Source organism: Micropterus salmoides, unplaced genomic scaffold (assembly GCF_014851395.1).
Source record: "Micropterus salmoides isolate LMB-PRFRI ecotype aquatic unplaced genomic scaffold, ASM1485139v1 Ms_hic_scaffold_9, whole genome shotgun sequence".
Lineage (NCBI taxonomy): Eukaryota > Metazoa > Chordata > Actinopteri > Centrarchiformes > Centrarchidae > Micropterus > Micropterus salmoides.
The window spans coordinates 14,798,680-14,819,259 of NW_024044681.1; the positions used below are offsets into that span (position 1 = coordinate 14,798,680).

Below are 20,580 nucleotides of genomic sequence, written 5' to 3' on the forward strand. Positions count from 1 at the left end.
ATTTCCAGTAGTATTCGTATTAGTGCATGTATTATTATTATTATTTATAGAATATGATTAATTTGAAGTATACCATTGGTCAGTTTAATAAGTTGGATAAACTCTTGTGGACTACATTCCAATGCACGTTAATAAAGTCAAGTTATTTTGTACTTCAGGATTATGGCTGAAAGGGAATATCTATAAAAAGCACAGAAGAGAAACTACACAGAACCACAAATCTATAGCTATGACTTCTCTAACATGGCAAAAAGCACTGAAATGTTAAAAGCTACAAATCATTATATTCTTTATTATAAGTCACAATGGCTCACATGCATTAATTTGTTTATCAAACAAGTTAAAAACATATGTAAATTAGCAACTGTTGAATTTATTAACAAACTAAATTGTTCATCAAATAATCGTTTACATCCAATGATTTGCAGTCTGTGTGTGTGTGTGTGTGTGTTTTCAGTCCTGATGTTCGTGCTCCTGTCCCGGGATGAGCCAGCGAATGCTCTCTGTCCGCAGGATGGCGTATGTGGTGAAGCCCGCGATGAAGAGGATAGAGAAGACCAGCAGCCAGTCGATGCTCTTCACCGGGACGCTAGGGAGGGGGCCGAGATGATCTGAATCCATCACGGTTTTGTCGGCGGTGGTTTCAAACCCTGGAACACAAACAGTTTATCAGAAAATACAGCATGCTTGATATATGTATACACATTGCGTTTACCAGCAACAGAAGCAAAGCCAGTACACAGAGGAATGACTTAACCCCTGTTCCTGAGAAAAAGCGGATTTAACCTACTGTCAAATTGTTTTTATTTCATGAAGTGCAGTAACTGACAGGAAGTGACCAATCAAAACTAAAGCAGCATAGCGAGTACTCTGTCCAGAGAAATCCGAACTTGGCATCAATAGACAAATGAACACATTTTGACTGTCTAGAAGGTTTTATAGTGCATTTTATAGTGTCCTAAACATAAAAACAGCATTATTTCAGACTGTTTCCTGTACCTGTCTGGTTAGCGATGAAGGAGGTGAGTGTCTCCAGCGTTCTGTCAGTGTGATTGAAGCGAGCCATGGGCTTGGCACCCTGGAACAGCAGGATGTTGGGCACTGCCACGGTCCCAAACCTCGTGGAGAGACTAAAACAAAAAAATGCACATGCTTACATTTAAATGTTCAGTTTTTGATGAGACTCTTACAAAATGGTATTGATTGAAGTCTGTATTTTTGTAGTGATGCTGTGTGGATCTGCATTATATTTGAGTTTTTCAAATGTTATTCACATTGAGGGAAGGGGGGGGGGTGACCAGGACTACTACCATATGTATTTAGAGCACCAGCACTAAATACATATCAAAGGATGGAATCAAAATGCAGTCTCATCAAATCCTGAAAATGTTAAGATTTAGGTTGGATTATCTTGGTATCTTGATGTACAGTTAGCATTGTTTACATTACTTTGGAAGCAAAGCCAACAATTCTTTATTTTAGGTGGTCACAAGCCAAAAACTTTGGGAACCACTGGTCTAACTTTACAGTTTTTGCGTCATATAAAGTTTTAAGTAAGATTATTTTTGCCCAGAAACACAATTTAAAAAAAGCTTATTTTATAGTTTGTATTGTATTTTGGATCACTAATCTAATAAGCTAGTCTACTAGCAAATAAAAATGTGAGTTACAGTTCTACCAGATACAAGCTGATGTTACCCAAGCCACACACCACAAAGGGTAATAAAAAACAGAAATCCCTTAATGCCCCTTTAAAGTGGGCTTTCAAAGAGGGAGGGATGATACGCATTAATACCAGAAAAATTACCCATTCACCTGCTGTGCTGTGAGGCATCCAGCGCCAAGAAGTGCATGCTGGGAAAGACTCGGGGCAGGGCATTGAAGTGAGGTGCTAGGCTGGCTGAGAACTGGCACCAGGCAGTGAAAAACAGCACTACAGAGCACTCTGTGCTGTTAGCATTCAGGAAATCCATCAGGTCCTAAGAGAAATGAGGAATGAACGAATTTGCTCTCCTACAATTAGTCAGTCAAACACAAAGCGGCATATTGTGCCTTTTTCTCAGAACAGGAGTAAAATTTCTCTCTGCATGGCTGTAATTTTGTTCATATTTTATTTGCAAATTAGTTTGCAAACTCTGTTTTTTTATTATTAATGTAGTGCTTGACAAAGGACACACACACCTCTGCTGAGGTAGTTGTTCTTGCCCACTGAAGTAATTTGTCGTTTTGAAAATAGGTTTCCATTAAATTTTATGAGCAGAATAGCCTGGTAGGAATGAAAACCTAACTGATATATTGGCCATTTTTAGCTGAATACTAACAGTTGGGTCTTGGGTCTATTACAATGAAGCAAAATTTGAATTTTTCTGGAGTTTACACAACAATACATTTCTAATTCTTATAATAGACTTCCAATATTATGGATGAATAGTGGCCAAATTTAAAACATGTGTTAAGCACAAACTTCTTAAATGTAAGAAGAAATTCAGCATTCGGACATTAACAGTGTTGATGGCACTCCTCAAAAAGTGTGCCTCAGAGGGCAGCATGATTACCTGTGAAGCATTCAGGACCTGCACGGTAAAAGTGTCCATCCCTGTGATGTTCCTCCTATCACAGTTCACCTTGTACGTCTTGGCGGTCTCTGTGACGTTCTGCTCCTCAGTTGGTGTGTTGTCAGCATGCACTATTTCAAGGGTGACCTGGAGGTAAAAATCCAAGGAGAAGTCATCTTCTGCACTACTGCTACTGCACTCATCACTGTTTATTCACAGCTGAACAACATGGTATTATGAGACAATACGGAATGGTTTGTTAGCATGCTAACTTCAGTAGATATCTCTGCAACATAATACATACAACTGTTGAATATTTTAAATTAGAATTCTGTCCATAACTTACACATTCAAAACAATTTTAAAAATATAATAAAATGTAAAGAAGCAAAATTATCAAACATCTTTTTTAACTACATGAAGAAAACAATTTATCATTTATACAAATAGTAATGCATATTGGAGATTTTTTTTCCCCCCTATCCTGAAATCATTCAACTTCCCCAAAGTTAACTTGCTACCTCCTCCTCAGGCACTCACAATAAGAACTGATCTTAGGAACTCACATTTAGTTAAAACTATGTATTTACCAACTATTTGGCAATTCACTACCTTCTGCTGCCACTGTGGATTGTTTTATTGTAAATCAGTCTGTCCTGTCAGTAGTTGTAGGAATAATTCTTTAAACATAGACATTCTCCAAATCCAAGAAATTAACTTTAGGGAGACATGAAACTGCACACATTGGTTGTTCATCACTGGAGGATGTAGTAAAACCTATGGAGTTTCAAGCCAAACTTTATCATGGTTTTCCTGAAGGCAGGTGTTCATACCTGACCTCTAGTATTTCTACTCTTTAAGCTGGAATTTATGGATTTTTTAATGTGAAAACAACCCCTATTCACAATATCCTGCTTCTGGTGAGTTACCTGCTGTGATGATTCAGTGCTCTTCTCCTCCAGAGACGCTCCTTTCAAAGCCAGAACAGGTGAACCACACTGGCCACTGCTGTCATCACAAGGCGGGGAGAAGCCTGACTGGAAGTCTTTCACATTTTTGGGGAAGAGGGACTCAATGTCAGATGGATCGATTGGAGCTTCAGTACCCATCACAGCATCTGCAATCTCAGCTGTCTTGAACTGCCTCTTTGGTAGAGAGTCCAAGTCTTCTGACTCCACAAACTTGGGAATGTTCTCCAAGTCGGACACTGCATCTTTTGACAACATGAGCTCTGGTGACTCATCATTCTCTGAAAAAAAGTACAATATAGACCAAGGTCAGTACATAACACGTTTCACTCACGGCTGTCCTACCGGTTTTCCTTTTGGGAGGGTAAGCCACAGTGCTAAAGACAAGCTTTTAACCAATATCTCTGAAGATTATCTCTTATTTCTAGTAACAGCTCTCTTTTTCTTTGCCATAAGTGTCAATTACCTGCTATTAAAATTGACTGAGTGGATCTTTGTAATTGTTGCAATTGTCCCATTAAAAGAAGGTGCACTGAAAAGGTCTAGCCTGGTTCCAGACCTCTAACTCACTACCTGAATCTCCAATTTAACTGACACTTTGTTAACACGTGAACACAACATTGTTAACACGTGAACACAACATTAAGACTAGCTTCTTGACATTAAAGGAACAGTCAGAATGAAAACCAGTTAGCTGTAAATAAACATCAGTTTTGTGCTAGCACTGTTTAGCTAACAATCACGTCTCATCGGTTAACTTACCCTGTGCGCTCACAGACGAAAACCTCGATAGATCAAAATGACACAACATACATAATAAGACATAAGAGATGTGAAGTTTGTTCAAATTCCCCGTCATATTTTTCTAATTTAGCCGGATACAAATATGAACTGTGATCACGACATGTTGAGACGTGAGGTGATGTTGTTCGGCTTGTAGGATAGGATGTTTCGAGATGTGGCGGAAGACAACAAATGCTGCACCTCCGAATTCTGCTTCCGGTGTTATGGGGTTCATCAATGGTGATAAATAATTAAGCATTTTGATATTTTATGAACGTTTAGAGTCATCAATATTTTATCACACTTAGAAGAAGTAGCCTTTCTTGAGATTCAGCAAAATATGATAACGCCGTTTGATCAATGTGCCCAGCAAAGTGTCTGAAAAGGACCTAAAGAGGTGGATGTTTCATTCGGCAGAACAGGGGCGAGTTCAATCTCAAAACGTTTTGCACCGGTTTGCAACGTTTTCAGATTGAACGGCATGTTTCCTTGAAACGTTGCGCAACGTTCTGCAACGGTCTTCGGAGTATGTTTTCTCTTGGTGGGCGTGTCTCATGTGTTACCCAATCAAGTGTAACAAGTTTGTAAACACAACGGCGTTAAAAAGCCAGGAAAATGCAGTGCGCAACAGGGTGTTCACGGGACCGCCGTTTCCGTTGAAAAAAACGTTTTGCTTCGTTTTGTCTGCGCTGAACTCGCCCCAGATGTTGGAGGCTTCCTGCCGAGATTTGCATCCACCTCTTTTGTCAGCGGGATCTGAAAACATCTTTTGAAAAAAGAAGGAATTTATTTTATGTTGCAAAAAGTAATTGCATTTTGTTTGTTTGTTTGTTTTTTGATTTTCGAAGAATTACAAGCATATGTGCTGCATGTTTCTCTGCACGGAAACTGGACAGAAAAAGCAGCAATAGCACTTTTCATACAAAGCCATGTAACACAGTTTATAGTGCTTCACACTATAAAAACAAAAGACACTGACAATAATGCCACCCCACCCCCTCCACACACACACACACACACACACACACACACACACACACACACACACACACACACACATGCACAATCACACACAAAGTGAGGGAGATTTAAAGTAAAAGACAATACAAACATGAGGTAAGAAAACGCAGAATTATATACCTTTTGGTATTTTAAAATGTATTTATTTATGCATTTCAACATGTAGGCTAATTATTTCTGTATTTCCATGTTTGTTTATTTATTTATTTAAATAAGTACTTATTGATTTATTTATTATCTAATTTTTGTCCTTCATGATGGGGAGCCATCAAATAACCTCCATTTTATGGTTGAGGATGGGTACTTTCACCAGCACAATCATGAAATGATTTTAAGTTTGTGAAGTGTTCACTCTTGCAAACAAAAATATTTTAAGACAATATTTCAGCAGAATGTGTTACTTTCAGATTTATTACTCAACTTTTGAACATTTCACAACAATCTTGCTGCAATAAAATGGGTATAATACAAAGATTTACAGGCTTTACCAATCACACTGTAGGAATAACTGAGCATCCGGTCATCTCAAAAACACTCAAAATGTGAGGTAATGTAGTATTTTTTGAAATCATCGTCCTTGTTCCTTTAAGGGTTGAGACAATGATCCATTCTGCTTAATCTAAATAAATTATTAAAACCTAACTTAGATCAGCAGGAAACAGGGCTGTTTTTCTGAGTTCTGAATTCAGTATTAAAGTACAAATCAAAACAAAGTAGTCTCTTTTTATCTGTGAGCAAGAATACAGATATGTGGGGGAAAACATTTTATAACTGCAATGTAAACTGACATATTAATCATAGTCAGTGCATTCAGCAACACATTCATGTTACAAGGTATTTACTGGAATGAGGCACAGCTTTACCCCACCAGACCTTATTCATTGGATAGGATAGGCACCTCCTGCTTTGACAAACAGAGTCTGTTTAGCTCACATGTTTGTCATTCCCTCCCCTTTAACAGATCTCACAGTTTACAGATGGGTGTAAACACCATGTGTGTGTATGTGGGCAAAGATCTCACTGGCAGTGACTGAAGTGGATGTTTTACCTCCTCCAGCAGATCCCAGAACCAGAGCTCAAATACAGCACACACACGTTTGTCTTTGAATGACAGCAACAGAAAAGCAATATTAATTGAAGTTGACCAATTATATTTGGGTCACCCAGAAAGATTTCTTGAATGGTGGCAGGTCCTGAGTAGAGAGGGTCTGACTGGACGTTGTTACTTGGAGGTGAAGTGGAGCATTGCGTTTTTATAGCAGTTGCATACAAGGATATTAACAGAACAGGGACTGTAAATGAACGTAGATTTGGACATAATGGCAAAAATCTTGGGCATTAGAATGTTACAGTGATTGTTATAATTTCAGACATAACAATTTTGTTACTTCAATCTCAGGCCCTCGGTCCTCTAGAATAGGAGTTTACCTGGATCATAGGGCAGGGACTCTGTCTTACTACAGCATCTCTGAAACCATGACTCTCCTCCACAGAGTCCAGACCACGTTCACTCAGCCTCTCTATCTTGGATTTTGGCTTCGCCAAACTGCTGTAAGCACTGCTGGGTTATGTGAGCTCAAGTATTTTCTACATAGGGAGTAATCTAACTTATTTGTTGAAATTTGATTCTTACGTTATATTTTCCAAACCCGCTCATCATGTCCTGTACATGGAAAATATTGCCCATGCAAAATGTCTGATGAAATATCTGTTTTTGTCCTACTTAAATCTGAATTTGGTTTTTAGATAAATGAGTTCAATTATATAAAAAAAAAAAGAACAGGTTAATTTTAGTTACTTATATATTCAGGAACATCATAAGTTAATATTTACTTTTTAGTACTCTGCATACTGCAGTCTCTACTGCATACTGTTCTGCTGTTTTGATGATTTTGCAAAATCACATTACTTTTTCAGAATATGTACCTGAAAAGCACATGAAAAACACCTGTAAAATTATCTACTCTACTGTAGCTTATATCATTTGTAATATTCGTTTCTGAAAAATTGTTTGCTAATCGTCTTTTTTAAGATTAAATAAGTGAAGATTGACGAGTGACGCTGTATTTCTTCACTCTCAGGACTGAGAGCCATCTGAATGATCATCAGGGCAAGTTTTAAGATTTCAATTTAAAACAATAAAAACTTGAATAAAATACAGCGACACATAGTCAAATCTCAGTTATCCTGGATGGAAATCATATTTGACTATATATGATCTACTGTATTTACAGTGCATCAAGCATGTTGTGGAATGACAAATATTAAATCAATAAATCTACTGCAACTGCACTAAATTATTTTAAATCAGCATTTCACAAAAACACCAGCTGCCCCAGCAGTCAGGTTCAACTGTTCTGCAGGGCAGCAAATGTACCTCAAACAAAATAAGACAGAACAGACATTAAAATCAAAACTTCAAAGATTGCTAAGCCATACCATTACATTACGATGTAGAAATTAGAGAATCAATTCATAATTCTTAAATTCTTACCCTTCAGTGAGAAAATAGTGAACAAATGAGACAGTGATTGAGATGATCTGTAGTCCGTCTCACATCTGTGATGGTGGCTGTAAGTGCCCCATAAGCTTCAATGTGGCTGTTAGTTGTTCTTTTCTCTTCAGACTTATTTGATGAATGTGATGGAAATGATTTTTCCATAATCTGTTCCCTGCTTCCTTCTGCTTCTGATTTGACTACTACTTTGGCTCTTTGCTCTGGAGGAACAGCGCCACCTGTCTGCACATTTCTCACCAAATATATCCTGCTGGCTCATGCTTTAAAAACACAGAATAGAGGCCAGCAGTGGCCAACAGTCTGCTTAGAGATGGTCTCATTTATTTATGATTCAGCATTAAAATACAAATCAAAACATGTATTGTTTTTTTTTTTATCTTTGAGTAAGAATACAAATAAGATCATTGAGGCTTCGGTGGATAAATGTCTGTCACACAAATATCACATCAAATAAATGTTTTTTAAAGATACTTTGTGTAAATAAGTTTTATAACGAAGATGTAAACTGCTCTATCAATCAAACTCGGTGCATTCAGCAACACATTCATGTTATGGATTATAGAAGATTATACTTTGAATGTCAATCTGCTCATTTTCTTGGAAAAAATGCAGTAATAAAGCAAAATACATATTCATTTGTACTTGAATTTTCCTTTTTTACTTAAAATAATGTAACAAGTGGATAAGATGGATAACTCAAAAGATACACAGTAATTTCCTATCGGTGACAGACTTTCACTAATGTGACATGACAATGTGACAAGGTGTCCCTTTTAAAGTAAACCAATGTACCCACACTCTTAACATATACACAGGTATATGTGTATATAAGTACTCCAGTAGTCAGAAAGGCACAAAAGTTACCTGATTAGGTCAAATTTTGTTGTAAGAGTAGGAATATTAAAACAAAAACCACACATTCCGGACAGATTTGATAGGAACAACAAAATCAACTTTTTAGAAAAAAAATGCCAAGAGACATTTGAGGACAAGATGAGTGCTGGGTGTTGAAATTCAATTAGTAGTACTAGTAGTAGCATTAGTAGTATATCTACACTGGGAACATTTCTGTAGTTAAATCTGAAAGGTACTTTTAACTAATAACTGCAACTCCCAGACTGCTCCTCTTCCTGGAATGAAGCACAACTTTTTAACCTAATCAGACTAAATTCATTGGCTAAGCTAGGCCCCTCCTGCTCCAAAGAACTCTTAAGAGTCTGTTCAGCTCAGACGTTTGTTGTATCCTCCCATTTCACAGATCTCACAGTTTACAGATGGGTGTGAACACCATGTGATTAAATGAAAGAGCTGAAAAGTCGCTACATTGCAGATCAGTGAACAAACTTCAAGGAAATGAGCACACCTTTTATCTGTTAACAGAAAGTGAAACTTACTGACATTCACTGTCGTCTGGAGGAGAAATGGCACAGCAAGTGATTCTGGATCGAGAAAAACTCAGCTGTTCAATCTGTCTGGATCTCCTCAATGATCCTGTGACTATTCCCTGTGGGCATAGCTACTGCATGAGCTGTATTAAAGACTGCTGGGATGAGGAGAATCAGAAGAAAACACACAGCTGCCCTCAATGCAGGCAGAGCTTCACACTGAGGCCTGTCCTGGAGAAAAACACCATGTTAGCTGAGTTAGTGGAGGAACTGAAGAAAGTAGGACTTCAAGCTCCTTCACCTGATCATTCCTATGCGGGACCTGGAGACGTGGCCTGTGATTTCTGCACTGGGAGGAAGCTGAAAGCCTTCAAGTCCTGTCTGATGTGTATGGCATCTTACTGTGAGCAACACCTCCAGCCTCACTATGATGTACCTGCATTAAAGAAACACAAGCTGGTTGAAGCCACTTTAAAGCTTCAGGAGAACATCTGCTCCCGCCATGATGAGGTGATGAAGATTTTCTGCCGCACTGATCAGAAGTGCATCTGTTATCTCTGCTCCATGGATGATCATAAAGGCCATGACAAAGTCTCTGCTGCAGCAGAAAGGACTGAAAGGCAGACAGAGCTCAGGGTGATTCAACAAAAAATCCAACAGAGAGTCCAGGACACAGAGAAAGACGTCAAGGTGCTTCAGCAGAGGGTGGAAGCTATCAATCTTTCTTCTGATGGAGCTGTGAGGGACAGTGAGAAGATCTTCACTCAGTTGATCCGTCTCATTGAGAAAAGAAGCTCTGAAGTGAAGCAGCAGATCAGATCCCAGCAGAAAACTGAAGTGAGTCGAGCTAAGGAGCTTGAGAAGAAGCTGCAGCAGGAGATCACTGAGCTGAAGAGGAGAGACAGTGAGCTGGAGAAGCTCTCACACACAGAGGATCACCTCCATTTCCTGAACAACTACCCCTCGCTGTCACATCTGAGCGAGATTAAAGACTCACCCAGCATTGCTGTCCTTCCTCTGTGCTCTTTTGAGGATGTGACAGCGGCGTTGTCAGCGGCCAGAGATAAACTGCAGACTGTTGTGAGTGAGGAGTGGGCAAAGATCTCACTGGCAGTGACTGATGTGGCTCCCCAACCAGAGCCCAGAACCAGAGATGAATCTTTGAAATATTCTCGTCAAATCACACTGGATCATAATACAGCACACACACGTTTAGGATTGAGTGACAGAAAAGCAACATTAATGGAAGTAGACCAGTTATATTTGGGTCACCCAGACAGATTTCTTGCAAGGTGGCAGGTCCTGAGTAGAGAGGGTCTGACTGGACGTTGTTACTTGGAGGTGAAATGGAGCGGGAACATTTATATAGCAGTTGCATACAAGGATATTAGCAGAACAGGGGCAAGAGATGAGTCTGGATTTGGATATAATGACAAATCTTGGGCATTGTATTGTAGAAGTTATGGTTATACATTCATACATAACAGTATTTCTACTTCCATCTCAGGCCCTCGGTCCTCTAGAATAGGAGTTTACCTGGATCATAGGGCAGGGACTCTGTCTTACTACAACATCTCTGAAACCATGACTCTCCTCCACAGAGTCCAGACCACGTTCACTCAGTCTCTCTTTCCTGGATTTTGGCTTCCAAATACCCCTGGAGACACTGCTGAGTTTTGTGAGCTCAAGTAAACAGGAGTTTAAAAAGTGATTTATCTGTGGTGCTGTATGTATGTATATGTTGAGGTGTGTCTGCACTGCAGAGATCAAGCCAGGGATTCGGACTGTGATATATTTTGTTGGATTTAATGTTATTTTGTTTGTGTCGATGAAACGGTGAAATGAAAAATAAATAAATTCTCTTTTAATTTACTAGATAGGGATTAAACTATCTTGTTTATTATAGTTGGTTTTGTATGTTTTATTTACTAAATGTGTTAATTATCGACTGTACATGGAAAATATTACATCTGCATGCAAACCGTTTGATGAAACATCTGCTTTTGTCCTTCTTAAACCTGAATTTTATTGTTGTTATTATATAAATTGGCTTAATTATGTCAAAAATTACAACATCAATAAAAGCATCATGTATGTAAATAATCTGCCAAATGAATGTAAAATAATGTAAAGTGTAATTTTTTTGTATATCTTAAGGAACATGACATTTTAATATTAACCTTTTTAGTACTCTACATACTGCAGTCTGTACTACACACAATATTGCAACTCACATTACTTTTTTACATCAAAAAACTACATGAAAAAAATTTGCTACTCTGTAGTAGTTTATATACATTTGAATTGAACTTTGCTTATCATATTTTTAAGAGTGTCTTTTCATGGTGACAGTTTTAGTAAACATTTATGAAAAATCAAAGCTTTACAAATAAATAAATAAATAGCTTTGTCATCATTTTATCAGCAAACTGCTATTCTGTAAAGAATCACACTGATAAAAGCATTTTTTTTTACCTTTTATTGTCAGAGTTTCTGTCATTTTCATGCTAAATTTCTTTTCAGTCATTCAATTTTCAAGATATTTTGGTAACAGAAAAACACGCAGAGATTCTATCAAATATCCTCCACTTTATGGTGGAGGTGACAGGTTCCTTCACAAGAAGAAGCAGAATCATGAAATGATGAAGTTTGTGAAAAGTTGACTCTTTTGCAAAAGGAAAAAATGTCAGGACAATATTTCAGCAGAATGTGTTACTTTCAGATTTATTATACAACTTTTGAACATTCCACAACAATCATGCAGGAATAAAATGGCAAAAATACAAAGCTTTACAGGCTTCGTCAATCACACTGTAGGAATTACTGGGCTTCACGTCTTCTCAAAAACACTCAAAATGTGAGGTAATATTTTTTGAAATCATCATCTACAGACAACAGACCATGTGTTGATTTAATGCTGAAGATGGTGAGATAAAGAAATCACTCAAAAGACAATGATGGAAAAGCAACACAAACTATCACCTCCTGTGCCTTGTGTCAGCACTGATTTAACTTGAAATATTACAGCTGAAAATGAAAGATTTTAACAATGTCATTGAGTAATCAACCTTCCATAATTATCTCCTATCCCTTCTGCGATGACCATCCAAAATGTCAGTGCCTTCTGTCAAGCGAACAATTTAGGAGAGAAATTGTTTTTTGTAATATATACGTTCCACAATGTCCCTATATTTAACAAAGTATTTTCTACATGTTGAACATGAACCTTCACGGAGCTCTGAGGTTACACCTAATATACTGGCAATCAGTCATTACACTGTTATCATTTCATGGTCGTAAATGTTTTCCCATTAACAAAAAGTGTGTTAACAATGCAGAAAGCCTAAAATCTCAGATAATATGACACAGATTTGTTGTAATGGAGAAGTCCTCCTGATTTCTTTCCAAATTTTTCATTATGTCAAACACTTACTTGACCCAAGCCATCTCTAATCCGAATCTCAACATACCATCAGAAGTCCTACTCCCGCTGTCCTAGCTAGCATCTCTTTTTATTAACATTTGTAACTCAGTGGGATTTCTTTCATCTGCCTTCATAAAATGCTGAAACATGTTTGTGGCATTTCTGTCCATATTTTACGCTAAATGAATATATACTACTGCTGTACTGGATAGTAAACTTTGTACAACTCCTTATTTGGAGACAATACAACAGTCATTTTGTTAGTGTTCAACAACAACAATATATCTCACTATGTAGAGCCAAAGTGGAACAAAAACCTCTGTGTTTTTTATATCATAGTATTATTGTTTATTAGTTCTGATTTTAGCTGCCTTTATCAAACATCATTTCCCACAAGCCCAAGACCTTTGGAATTCCCATTTATCATAATATGGACCACCGATGAAAGAAACCTTCAATAGGAGATTGCATGGCTTTAGAGACGTTACTGGTGGAGAAGCTAACCACTGTTCCACTAGCACCCTGTCAAAGCCTCATGGGAGCTGTAGTTGTTGAAGGTTGGCAAAATAATCATTATTTTATGTTTGTTACATTACAAGAGTAGATATCCAGTTAGTCTAAAATATGGACAAAAACGAGAAAACAACAAAGTAGCAGAAGCTAGTGGAGCAAGGTTACCAAGAAGATGGAGCAGGACAGACAAAAGGCCTTTGTCACAGCAGACATTTTGACTTGTGATAGAAGGAGAAGCAACAGTGTTACTAGTAACATTTGCGGCCTATTCAAGTGTCCCAGTAAGCCATGACAGTGTGACAATGAGCCAGCATGCACAATACCAGGACCCCGAAACTGAAGCAACTAAATGGAATTGAGCCATCGTTCATTTTATTATTTTTACCAGTGCTTTTCCTACTGAGACATGTCAAAATTTCTTCAGCTAACAGTGCATTCTGCCAGCATGTTTATCCCATCAGGCTCCACGGCACAATATGTACCTAAAGCCTAAAACAACACAATCTTCAGATTGTGAGACAGCCAGGCATCATGTCAGCCATAACCTCAACAAAACAAGATCAGTTAAATATCAAACATGGCTACATAAGAATTACATATAAAAAGAGAAATATTTTCAAAGGAGAATAACAATATAAATACAATGAAATCTAAGGAACTAAGTTTACATTGTCATTGTTGAGCAATTTACAATGCTTTCAAGAAAGTGGTGTTTTAATAGCTTCAGATGTGACAATTTAAAGGTTTTGTACTAATCCAAACAATCACAGTCTTTTATGGGACAGTGGTCTCCAAGTGCTTTTTCATTTACATTGTACACAGTAACTTTCATGCTAAGGTTATATTATGAGATGTTGGAATATTTTAAAAATCAAATAGCATAAATGCCTACAGTTAGATAACATCATATTCTTTGGTAAAGGAGGGTGAAAAGGTTTTTGTATGTGACATTTCAGTAACCTCTGTTAACACCACACACATCAACAAAACAAGTGACAGAAGGCCTTGTACACAAGTATAAAAATACAACCATAATAAAAAGTGATAGTATCAAAGTTTTCACAGTACAATACATACAACAGGTTATTGCACCAAATTTAACGATTTTAAATGTTGTCATGAATCAGCGAAACAGTGAAGCTGTACTATTTCTTCACTCTCAAGATTTCAAATCACTGTATATGAATAATAATAAAAACCAAATGATCATCGGGGCAAGTTTTAAGATTTCAATTTAAACGATTAAAAACGACTTGAATAAAATACAGCAACACAGTCAAATCTCAGTTATTTTGGATGAAAATCATATTTTACTTTATATGATCTACTGTATTTACAGTGCATCAAGCATGTTGTGGAATGACAAATATTAAACCATTAAAACTACTGTAACTTTCTTTTCTGTCTTCAGCCTGTTTGTACTAAATTAGCTGACATGAGCATTTCACAAAAACACCAGCTGCCCCAGCAGTCAGGTTCAAGTGTTCTGCAGGGCAGCTAATGAACCTTAAACTAAATAATACATAGCAACATAAAATAACATTAGAACATATACATTAAAATCAAATCTTAAAAGATTCATAAGCCGTACTATTACTTTACGATGTAGAAATTAGATCAGGACATAATCAATACATGATTCTTAAATTCTTACAATTAAGTGAGATAATACGTAAACAAATGAGACTGTGGGATAATTTGTAGTCCGTCTCACACCCGTGATAGTGGTTGTAAGTGTTTCATAAGCTTTTATAAATGTGGCTATAAGTTGTTCTTTTCTCTTCAGACTTATATGATGAAAGTGATTTTTCCATCACCTGTTCACTGCTTCCTTCTACAGCACTGGCTCTTTGCTCTGGAGAAGCGCCACCTGTCTGCAGATTTTCTATCAATAGAGGCTAGCAGTGGCCGACAGTCTTCTCAGTGATGGTCTCATTTATTTATGATTCAAGTCAAAACATATATTCTTGAGCAAGATTACAAAAAGATATTTGAGGCTTTAGTTGGGTAAATGTCTGTCACATTAATGTCTTAGTAAATCAATGTTTTTTTAAAAAGATAATTTGTGTAAAGTTTTATAACTACAATGTAAACTGCCATATCAATCATAGTCAGTGCATTCAGCAACACATTCATGTTACAGATAAGATATTATGATATTTTGAACACCAATCTGCTCATTTTCTTGGGACAAATGTATCATTAAAGCAAAATACATTCTTATTTGTACTTGAATTTTGTTTGTTTGCTCTCTCTCTCTCTCTCTCTCTCTCTCTCTCTCTCTGTCAGTCTCTCAGTCACAAAGGCACAAAACTTACCAGATTTATTATGGTCAGATTTGATAATAACCACAAAATCAACTTTAGAAATAAGTGACATTTTTGGATGACAATATGAGGGCTGGGTGTCAAAATTCAATACTTTTTGAGGAACCGAACAAAATGTGTCTTTAGCAACGAGAATCAAAAGCTTTCAAATATCAAAAGTTGGAATGGAATGCTTGGTCTGATTTTTAGTCTTGTTTACTTTTTCTTTGATCAGATATTTTAAATCGAAATAGTTGCTATTTATGCATCTTCACCTGCTTTCTGTTGAGACAAAATTAAACTTTACTTACTTCTTTTGATGTATTTAAACATTTTCAGTGACACCCAGCCCTCTGCCATGGGCAGAAAAAATCGGATTTTCTACTAGGAGTAAGCTACCAAATATCCCGTTTCTACAGTGAGACCACCAGTGAGTAGGGGTTCTGAACTGGCTGAGATGAACTACCACAAATTTGACTGTAATTAAGAACGATCCAGTACCAAGCTGAACACACAAACACCGTTCATCCAAACGTTTACGCGCAAAGAACGAGGCAACCACGGCCCACATTAACCAATTTTTAGCAGGTTCTAAGAAAAGCAGGAGGTGGTATGAGTTGCTGGCAATGTTTATGCTTTTATACTTTTAGTAAAAAAAATAAAACTAGGATAACAGTGTTATTTCTCACAACAATCTGTAAGCTGACTCAGTTGCTTTGATGACATTTGCATGCAAATAATATATAGACATTTCGCGAGATGACATTTAGAGAGTGAACAGTAAGACAGTATTAGCAGGAATCATGTTTTTAGTGTTTAGTGTGTTGAATTAATTGGATTTCACTTTCAGGGTGCTATCTGTACATCTAACTATCTTTCACTCAAAATAAAGAATCTGGGTGAGATGCTTCCTATTTTACAAATGTGACACATAAAAGGTGCTACATATAGCATTTAGATTTATAAATGAAAGACCACATTTCCAACAAACTTTCCTGTTGTAAAAGCAATGTTGCTAGCCTACTTGTCTCTTTTTCTACATTTCTTGCTTCACATGTGGTTGTTTAAAGAGCAAGAGCAAGAGAGAATATCTGACATAAGCTAATATTAACTTTAAACTGTAGCATTATGAAAATACAAAGTAAAATGTGTCCTTGTTTTATGCTGCAAAACAACCCAACAGATTTCACATAATTGTGGCTATCACTCTTCTCATGATGGTCTCCTTTGTTTACAGTGATTAAACATTTTAAAACGAATGTTTCGATCATTCACTTGTGTTAAAATGCTACATAAAGCACAAGAAAATTAAACTTGTCATGAACTATCACTACAGTTGTTAGTAAGATAAAAGCCTCTTGCTCAAGAAACATCTAGTATGATTTTTTTTACCAACAAAACAGATACCGTAATGTGTAGTGAAATCTTCCACACGCTATGGAGCATATCAGGTGGCAGGCACACAGATGACACCAACACGAATAATAAAAAATCTCCTCCTCTCAGCGTCACAGCAGACTGGGAAAGATAACAGGCACCCCCAGTATCTGGCAGGAAACCTGTACACATGCGTCTCTTATTCAACTGTTGGAGGGTGAGTAGAAACAGAGAAGAGCCTTCACTCATTCGGTGTCTTCTCTTTGCAGGAAGGTTCACAGAGGATTTCCTTGTGTGGTAGTGGATAGGGGAAAGCCGCCCCGCTACAGGTGCCACCATAAGCCAGTTTATTGAGGCGAGAGAGGCCCTTGATGCTGCCAGGAGGCCGTCCGGGGCTGACCTTATACCCTGCTGCTCTGGTAGTACCCAGCGGCCTTCCAGGGCTCGTCTTGAACCCAGCAGCTCTGGTGGTGCCGAGGGGTCGCCCCGTGCTGGTTCTGTATCCGGCTAGCTTGGTGGTTCCCAAAGGCCTCCCACGCCTGCCTGTCTTCCCGACAGCCTTGTTCTTCTTCTTGCCGTCATCCGTCGCTTGATCGGCGCCTTTAATGCCAGGTATTTTTCCAGGCGAGCTGGTGTTACCCCCAAGCACTTCTTGTCTCTGGCACACCATGGACTTGTGGCTCTGGGCGGGTAAGACCATGGGAGCCAGCGTCATCTGGAGGGCCGACGGAGGGGGAGGAGGATAGAACTTGTTGGACTGGGAGGTGCACAGTTCAAAGTGGGAGGCAGGGTGGTGGCCATCCTCTGCTAGGCATGACGGCCTGCTATTCATGCAGAAGTCACTGCTTGTCACCTGGCGCATCATCTTCAGCTGAGGGCGGAAATAAGTTGTGTTATCACACACAGATTAAAGTACTTGTTAATTTCACCACTATTGTACAACAGTCTATCTAAATATTTTATTTTATTGTTTATATACGGACAGTCAGGACTGCAGAAAGATCATCAGTGCCAACCTCCATTCAGGACTTATACATTTCCAGTGTCAGGAAACGGGCAGGAAACATCACTGCAGATCCATCTCACCCCGGACACAACCTGTTCCAGCTCCTCCCCTCTGGTAGGCGCTACAGAGAACTGTACGCCAAAACCAACAGACTCAGGAACAGTTTCTTCCCACAAGCCATCACTCTGATGAACAGCTGATTTCTGTCTCACAGTGTCAGGAACAATTCCTGTGCAATAACCCAGTAACTCTGTCTCTAATCAGTCACCTGTTTACTGACTACCACCTATTATTTATTCATCATTCTCTATTTCAGAGCTGTTCATACTATTCATATTGTCATATATATATATATATATGTACCAATCCACCTACCTCACATAACACCTGCACATAACACTTATTTATTCCAGCATCCTTTGCACTATGCTCCATCACACTGTGTGCATGTGTACATGTATGCATGTATGTGTATGTGTACCTGTATATCTCATCCACCTCCGTCATGTACAACAATAATAATAATAATAATAATAATAATAATGGTAATAATAATTTACTCCTGCATCCTTTGCACTCTGCTCATTGCACTAGTCTCAATCTGTCTATATTGTTTTTGTTTATAGTGTGTATACAGTATATGTGTTCTCTATACTGTAGCCTGTGTCTGATTTTATTATTGTATTATTGTATGAGTAAGCTCATCGTGAGCAATGTACGATCCGGGGTCACATTCCTCGTATGTGTGCACATACCTGGCAATAAATTCAATTCACAATAGATTCACATTCACAAATTATATTTTTAGATTTTAACTTATGCACAGTTTATGTCATTATCTTCTCAATTTACTTGTGTTAATTTCTTTATACATTTTTGTATGAGCGCTGTGGGAGGGAGCCTGAGAACGACTGCGTCACCATAATTGAGTATATGACAAATAAATAAACTGAACTAATATATCTGCGTAGAGTCAATGCTGTTGTCCGGGTAGTATGATGCCAGGTGAAAACAAAAGGAATCTGGGGCCAGGGGCTAGCCCCATTGGGGACTTTCTTATCTACTGTCAGTCTCAGATGGTTCAAGCAGAAAAGCTTAGAGAAGACGCTGATTGATGCTCTTTACTGGAGGTGGGGATGTTAACCAGATGTGCATATGCATATACTCTTTATCCATGAAGTATTTTCTCTTGTAAAACGTACACTTTTGATAAAGCATAAATCTCACCTTTATACTGTCTAAGTAAGTTTTCTAGTGTGGAGTCTTCTTCACCTCATTGTCGTTAGTGTACTAACTAACTAATTAACTAACTAGTACTACTTTCAAAATAAACCAGTCATCAAATTTACTAGTACTACTTTCAAAATTTAACACTAATAACAGTTTGTTTTCTTTCATCTTTTTTCCTTTGGAATCACATTTTCCTTATTACCAATGTATAAGTGCTTGTCAATAAAATGTTATTTTGTGAATTGGGTTTTGTAACTTGTCACTCTGTCTTGCTGTAGATTTTGGTGTCAGGAATGAGTCAAAAACAAATCTCAATCTAATTATGAATACTTTAGAAATGCACGTTTTTTTCCCTTATGTTCCATCAGGGTGTCCAGATGTGTGCCTGTATGTTGAAGAATCCAAGTTCACACTCAGTTTGTTGGGTTAAGCTGGGTATTTCCGGCCTGAGTATCTAAACCCATAAATTGTGGTTTACATTCAGACTCCTCAAAAGCCAAAAATCAAAACATGACAGGAGGTCAAAGAGTTCAGTTGACCTTGTTTTAACTAGATCAAGAAAACAATTCTAATTTTGTTGGGGTAGTGATTATGGATACAAAAAATGCCTGGGTTAAAGACCTTGATAACAAGCATAAACCTTATTAAATTGGTGCTGAAGTGCCTTTGAGCAAGATGCTGAATCCCAGCTGGTATTCTGCAGCTGACTGTGACCTCTGACTTCCATGTGGAGGGGGCAAGTATAATATACACAATAACCTCATAATTACAATTAGTTACCCTTCTGGCTCTTTACTTCCTGCAATACAATGCTCACAACTAATATAAGGCTATAAATACTTTAAAGAGGCGATGGGGAACAGACTGCTGCTGATTGAGATTTCTCTTGCAGAGGACACAGGATGCAAGAAGGTGTGGACTTTACTATCACATATACTCCACTGTTTGTAGTAATATTCATTCACACAAATAAATATGCACATGGATTCAGCATCTTTGCGTGCAGAGGACAAAACCTCCTGCTCCCCTTGTCACTTTATAACACAATCGGCTGAATTTAGCCTCGTTTTCGCACCGTATTAAGGGTTTAACAGCTTGACCAACGAGCGAAAAGTGCGCAGATAACCAATGTGGCTGCTCACATCTACGGCCATATAATGAATATACAAACACCCTCCTGCCACCAACATTAGCGCTAAGGTTACTGTACCTCGATTGTTCGCAGATCTCGGAGCAGAAAGGGTTAAGGAGAAAAATGATCTTTCATCTCTCAGCGCCTGAGTCGATGCATTTTCCCAAATATTTTCGCAGCGCAGGACATCGGCTAGCTAGCGTTTAATCACCACATCAGATTGTTTCGGTGTTAACGAGGCGGCTCAGCTGGACGGATTTTTATTTCCCAGCTCCAGAGGTTTGGTTGAGAAACGCAGCCATTTTCCATTAAAAATTAATAAGACGGGAGCGCAGTCTGAGCATGCGCAGAGCACCAAACAAG

General features: G+C 38.0%; 2 protein-coding genes and 1 pseudogene across 2 annotated transcripts; 1 reads left to right on the top strand and 2 right to left on the bottom strand.

The window, feature by feature from the left end:
• Positions 1–264: 264 nt before the first annotated feature.
• txndc15 (thioredoxin domain containing 15) lies at positions 265–4,481 on the bottom strand. The gene is made up of 6 exons (XM_038707813.1): positions 4,286–4,481; positions 3,485–3,804; positions 2,556–2,702; positions 1,816–1,979; positions 1,000–1,130; positions 265–650 (listed from the first exon to the last, which is right to left on the bottom strand). Exons 1-6 carry the CDS (start codon positions 4,380–4,382, stop codon positions 454–456), a joined length of 1,056 nt encoding a protein of 351 aa, XP_038563741.1. The 5' UTR covers positions 4,383–4,481; the 3' UTR covers positions 265–453.
• Positions 4,482–9,164: 4,683 nt separating this feature from the next.
• Positions 9,165–10,415, top strand: LOC119895030 (annotated as a pseudogene).
• Positions 10,416–11,926: 1,511 nt separating this feature from the next.
• Positions 11,927–20,542, bottom strand: cunh5orf24 (chromosome unknown C5orf24 homolog). Its single transcript, XM_038707817.1, has 2 exons — positions 20,296–20,542; positions 11,927–17,720 (listed from the first exon to the last, which is right to left on the bottom strand). Exon 2 carries the CDS (start codon positions 17,712–17,714, stop codon positions 17,091–17,093), a length of 624 nt encoding a protein of 207 aa, XP_038563745.1. The 5' UTR covers positions 17,715–17,720; positions 20,296–20,542; the 3' UTR covers positions 11,927–17,090.
• Between the last annotated feature and the right edge of the window lie 38 nt (positions 20,543–20,580).